The 6187-nt window shown below is 49.1% G+C and overlaps 1 protein-coding gene across 5 annotated transcripts in view; it reads left to right on the top strand.

Annotated features, from left to right (window-relative positions):
- CRY2 (cryptochrome circadian regulator 2) overlaps positions 1-6187 on the top strand; it is a 21808-nt gene that overhangs the window by 12046 nt on the left and 3575 nt on the right. For 3 of the 5 annotated variants that reach the window (XM_035902909.1, XM_035902908.1, XM_035902911.1), the window contains exons 4-9: positions 910-1094; positions 2402-2526; positions 3522-3662; positions 4158-4469; positions 5551-5702; positions 5850-6052. In XM_035902909.1, coding sequence (XP_035758802.1) covers positions 910-1094; positions 2402-2526; positions 3522-3662; positions 4158-4469; positions 5551-5702; positions 5850-6052 — 1118 coding nt within the window. The remainder of the gene's footprint in view (positions 1-909; positions 1095-2401; positions 2527-3521; positions 3663-4157; positions 4470-5550; positions 5703-5849; positions 6053-6187) is intronic. The other 2 variants (XM_009647632.2, XM_035902910.1) reach the window with 1 other exon arrangement.

Here is a 6187-nt window from a genome sequence, read left to right as displayed (position 1 = left end):
GGCTGCAGCTCCTGTGCGAGCCGTGGGGTTGGCTGCCTCCGCTTTATGTAATGCTGGCGATCCCTGGGCTGTCTGCTTTGCTGTTAACTCCTTCCTTTCCCTGCAGGAGAGGGGCTTAAAAATGGCATCTTTCACCCTGGGGGAGCTTACCTTGCCTGGGGGGCTTCTCAAAGCTCTCTGTCCCAGGAAAAATAAGACTGCATGGCCCTAGCAGGCTGTGGATGCTTAGTGAAGCAGAGGAATGGGGAACTGTGGCTGTCTTTTCCGTAGCATGAGCTGACACAGGTGCACGGCATGAGACAAGTCTACTCGTGACCTGATGGTGTGGGGGAGGATGGTGACTTCTCTAATCATGGGGAGAGAGGAATGAGGGAGGATGGTGATTTCTCTAATCACAGGGACAGAGGAATGACGCAAACTGGGATTTGTTTCAGCTGAGACAGGTGGAAGAGGGGTCGCTAACTGGCTGGGGCTTTTTGTGTCAGATGGGGAGGAAGTAAGGTCAGAATCAGGTTAGGGTATCATACAGTGTTAGGGGAACAGATGCAGGTCTGGGATTTGCTGTTTTAGGGAGTCAGAAAGGTAGTTATCAGATTGAGATTTCATACAGGTGTCCGATGAGGAGCTCTGGGAGAGAGATGTGATGCTAAGCCTGATCCAGCTGGAGCTGTTCTGGTTTTTTTTCCCATGGAGATGAATTATTGGGGGGCAGGGGGGGGTGTTGTTTGTTTGTTTTTTAATATTCCTTTGAGGGATGCATCAAGTGGAAGGCAGATCTATAAGGATTTCTGTATCCAAAGTGAAAGGCCATCCTGAGCAGTGGTAGTGGGATGCAGCGTGGCTGTCATTTCCTTGTGTCTCCTGTGGTAGCAAGGCTGTGTTGTTTCACCTTGCTTATTTTGTCTCCAGAATAATTGAGCTGAATGGCCACAAGCCACCCCTCACCTACAAGCGCTTCCAGGCCATCATTAGCCGTATGGAGCTCCCAAAGAAGCCGGTGAGCACAGTAATGAGCCAGCAGATGGAGTCGTGTAAAGTGGACATCCAGGAGAACCATGATGATGTGTATGGGGTCCCATCCCTGGAAGAGCTGGGTATGTGTCGAGAGTAAAGGCAAGGGTTAACTGCCAGCTGAAACTGGGATCTAATGAAACTCTTTCTGATGGCTGGCATGTGCCCAGGAAAACACTAGTGTTCTCATCTGACCTGGGCTGCCTCTAGCCATAGAAGCAGCCTAATGTTTTTGAGCAAGTGCTGGACCTTGTGAAAACAGACTGCTGTCCCTTGCGCTACTGCTGATGCACAGCGTCCCCTTTAGCATTGCTCTGAAATGCTCTGCATCTGTCCTTATGTTCTCCGCTATACTGAGCATGTAGCCACTGTATCAGTGTCTCATGTCCTCACCAGCTGCTTTCCTCCTACTGCCGTCTCTGACACACTGTGTAACAGATCTGAAGAGGTAAACTAGCTGTGTTACCAGGCTTAGATCATTTCATTCAGTTATTGCCGAGCAGCACCAATTTGGGAGCTTAGCAAGACAAAAGATATTACAGAAACTTCTTTCACTCATCCTGCCATGCCTTATGGTTGTGTATTTTTCTTGGAGAAGGAGGATGAACAGAGAGCTGAGGCATGAGGAACGCAAGGCCTACATCAGGGAAGTGAATCTAAATGCAAGGGAAGAAGGGATTAACACAGAATGCTGTCTGCATGTGACTGGAGGCTCCATACTAACTTTACAGGAGTATCACCTTGTACCTTAAGGCACAGTTTCAGCAGTCATGTAAAAGCAGAGGGTTTCACAACCAGGAGCATCCTAAGGGTTGAGTCCTGAGTAGATCTGCTTCCTTTATTGTCTGACCTAATGTGAGACTGCCTGCAACCTTACACCAATCTGCTTGCTGCCAGGGGAGGCTCCTCTGTCAGTCCATAGCAGTGCAGGGCAGCTGCATCATTACTTCCCCTTTTGCATCAGTTCTTCAGCACTAATCCAGTGCCTTCCTAGCACCCGCTTTCAGCAGAGTAGGAGCCTCACCAGCAGCAGCCAGGCTCTCTAGTGAGCTGCTGGTGTCCATGGCAAGGTATTTTGTAGAGGCGGAGCTGTGGAGCAGATGCTCCTTCGACAGTTTGTCTGGCCTTTGGGGCAGAGCCCTGTGGGTAGTGCTGACATACAAGAGAGAGTGCTGGAGTATGAACAATGGGAAAAGTCCCCAGAAGTCTGCCTGAAGCATTGCAGGGAGGGGCCCTTGTACTGCAGTGTCACTGAGCAGGGTCTCCCCATATTCCACGTGATTTGCCTGCTGTAGAAGGACTAGAGCAGCATGTAAGCCATGTTAGGCAACTGTAGTATATAGTGTCTTGCTGTTATTAATGCTTAATCCCATCTATACCCTTTGTCTAGGCATGGCTTCAAATCTTACGAAGTTCTTTCCTTCAGGCTTTCCTACGGATGGTCTTGCCCCTGCAGTTTGGCAAGGAGGGGAGACGGAAGCCTTGGCACGGCTGGATAAACACTTGGAAAGAAAGGTAACCCCTGTTATTTAAGTGGCAATTCCTGCAGGCTGTGCCTCCAAACCAAAAATGTTCAGCATTGGCCATTGCTGTTTCACTGCTCCTCCTAGCAACAGTCACAGCCTTCACCTCTGGAAGGGGTGTTTGGTATTGTTGGAGTACTCTGGTGATCTTGGGTTGTGTGTGGAGCAGGGAACTCCTGGGATTCCTCAGACCCAAAGAAGTAGAGATATACGTTAATTATGCTGCTGTTTGAAGCACATAGTTGCTTGTTTCTACGCCTTGTTTCCCTTTAGAGGAGTGCAAACTTGGAAACTCTCACGTGAGTTGCTCAGTCTTTCCTGCACACTGCACACCATCTCATTTTGTCTTTAGCTGAGATATTGGTATGAGTACATGCTCACAAAGATTGCCTTCCCCTTGTACATCAGCCTGTTAGTCTGTTGTCTCACTGGCTGGCATTCTTGATTATAGTGCACAAGGCACAGAGTAATGAAAGACAGCCCAGCTGCAGAGGCATGACTCAGTTTTAACCAGTTTGTATCTTTTTAATGCTGGGTGGCTTGGTGGCAGTTGCAGAGATGAAAGTGTAAATTCTTGTGCTGAAGGGGGAGTAAACTGTCAACATAATACTCCACAGAAAGGTCTGATTTTCCCCAATTTTCTTGTTTAGCGTGTGAAATGAAATAGACATACCTGGACGTAAGCAATCACATTAGCTTGTGTCCCTAGGAGCTCTCGGGGCTCCTGCACACAAAGCAAATTTAGTCGTTTTCTTGGCCAAAATGACTAAGTGATTTAAATCCTGAAGCAAAGGTTTTACATTTCTTGAATGGGGTGTGGGGGTTGGGATTGCCCACTTGCGATCTCTCCCAGTGGTGGCTGGAGGTGAATAGAAGAGACTCTGCTGTCAGACCCGAGTGGCCTCACCGCCTGCACAGAGGCCTGCCCTTAGCAGTGTCCCACAAATTTGGCGGGTTTTTTGGCTCATTTCTCCTGAATATGTCTAGGCATGGGTTGCAAATTACGAAAGACCAAGGATGAACGCCAATTCATTGCTGGCCAGCCCTACAGGACTCAGTCCCTACCTGCGTTTTGGCTGCTTGTCCTGCCGCTTGTTTTACTATCGTCTCTGGGAGCTGTATAAGAAGGTAAGACAAAAAGTTCTTCTGGAGAGCAGGCTGGTTTTGAGCATAGCATGGTGCTGGTTCCCAGACAGAGTGACAGAACAGCTGCAAAAGTTACTGTTGCCTCACTTGTGTTTGCCGGTTGGGCTAAGCTTGTTGCTGCTACAGAAGAGGCTCTTGGGTGAGGAAAAGTGATTCTTCTGTATATAGTCGAGCAAACCTTAAATTTGCTGGTACCCTGTTCTTCAACCTGGATTCCTGTGTCATGAGCCATGTACAGCTTTTTGCTGTTAGTTTTGGGTCATTCAGACCTCTTGTCAGTGTAGTGAGTGAGCTAAAAGCAGCACTAACTTTACTGCCTGGGGTTTCTGGCTAAAGATGATCTGCAACTGAGCTCTGTTATGGCAGTTGTCAGTAACTGGCTTGGGAATTGTGTATAAATGCATGGGTGGCTTACAGCTCAGCTTAAAGAAGCCAGTCCTCCCCTGCTTGCGAATACCCTTGTTTCCTCCTTCACAGGTAAAGCGGAACAGCACGCCCCCCCTCTCTCTGTATGGACAGCTTCTGTGGCTGGGGGTTTTCTACACAGCAGCCACAAACAACCCGAAGTTTGATCGTATGGAGGGGAACCCCATCTGCATCCAAATCCCGTGGGACAGGAACCCTGAAGCCTTGGCAAAGTGGGCAGAGGGCAAGACAGGCTTCCCTTGGATTGATGCAATCATGACCCAGCTGAGACAGGAAGGGTGGATCCACCATCTGGCCAGGCACGCGGTGGCCTGCTTCCTGACCAGGGGCGACCTCTGGATCAGCTGGGAGTCAGGAGTCAGGGTGAGTCTGGCATTTCCAGAGGCTTGCAGGAGGCCGTAAGGAAAACAGTCTCCCTGGCACTCACTGCAAAGATGGGAATGCAGGTATGGCTTTTGCTTCACATGTAAAAGTTGCGTGGAAGAGAGGATTTGCTAGCGGGCTCTTGGCCTGCCAATGGCCTGACTTCTTTCTGCCTTCTACCATGAGGCTCTGGCAGTATCAAGAGTCTCCAGTAACCATAACTAAATGTTAGTGGGACCCACTGGTAAATATGGACTGGGGTTTTGGGGGCTTTTTTATTTTTTTTGTAGAAGTTCTCTCAGTCCATCTGTTTCCTTTGCAAGTTCAACGTCACTTTATAACTGGACCTTTTTCCTCATTGTATAATCCATCACCGTGCCAGTCAGGGAACGCTCCATGACTGTGAAATCTGAGTCTAGAGTCTCTCCAGGAAAGAGGTAAAAGACCCTTCTCTTGGGCCATCTGAAGGGACAGGCAGCTTGAACCTGTCTGGTGTACATATTGACCTACGCAAAAGGTGGAGGCAGGGGCATCTTGTCACAAAGCTGACAAAGCAGAGCATAGCTAAAAGTGCGTCATAGGGTTGGATGCTAAAAGCGCAGCATCTGTGCATGGATGTGAGTGAGTAACTGCTGAAACCTGCCTGCCTCTTGGTGCCAGTGTGCTCTGGGACTTTCAGGGGGGGGTTCTTCCTTCTTGCTTTGGTGCTCCTTCTTCTATGCAGTATCTGCCTGCTTCCCACAGTTGGTGCTTTGCACTTTTACGCCTCCCAGGTTAGGATCAATACCCAAGGCTTGCTGCAACACTAGGTAGCGATTTTATCTGTCTCTGCATAAGAGATAAGCCAGCACTTTATCAGCATGAGCAGACAGAGTCTCCCTATGTGAAAGAATCAGGAAGCGAGATATATTGACCAGCCAGCTGGCTTCAGCCAGCAGATCACCTCTTTGCTGCAGCTCTGGTTACTAGGAGCTGTTCTCACAGCTCGGTGCCCACCATTTGAAATAACACCTTGGGTCCTCTCCTGCCCTTGAGTCCTGTCTGGGGAAGCTCTCACTGCCTTTTCCTCCAATTGCTGCAGGTATTTGACGAACTGTTGCTGGATGCAGATTTCAGTGTAAATGCAGGCAGCTGGATGTGGCTTTCATGCAGTGCATTCTTCCAGCAGTTCTTCCACTGTTACTGCCCCGTGGGCTTCGGACGTCGCACAGACCCCAGTGGTGACTACGTTAAGTAAGTGATGTGGCTTGAGCTTCTTTCTTGATCTGTGAGCCTAAGTCATTCAGAGGCTGACAAGCGCATGGTCCTTTCTGTGCATTGTGAATGCTGCATTGCTGCACTTGTAAGTGGTGTTTGTGGATCTTTTTACTTGTGTTGCAGGAGGTATCTGCCCAAACTAAAGGGCTTCCCCTCACGATATATCTACGAACCATGGAATGCACCAGAGTCTGTGCAGAAGGCAGCCAAGTGCATCATTGGGGTGGACTATCCCAAACCCATGGTGAACCACGCGGAGACCAGCAGACTGAACATTGAACGCATGAAGCAGATCTACCAGCAGCTGTCGCGCTACAGGGGGCTCTGTAAGTACCAAGAGTTGCAAAAGATTGTGTATTTAATAGGAGATAAAATGGTGGGAGGAAGGCTCATGATCTAAAATAGATATCACTTGTCTCTCTGGCCAGTCCTTGCAAGAGGAAGCAGTCCCTGGCCAAAGC

This window comes from Egretta garzetta, unplaced genomic scaffold, assembly GCF_000687185.1.
Source record: "Egretta garzetta isolate BGI_Z169 unplaced genomic scaffold, ASM68718v1 scaffold329, whole genome shotgun sequence".
NCBI lineage: Eukaryota > Metazoa > Chordata > Aves > Pelecaniformes > Ardeidae > Egretta > Egretta garzetta.
This window is presented reverse-complemented; position numbering and strand designations above follow the sequence as displayed.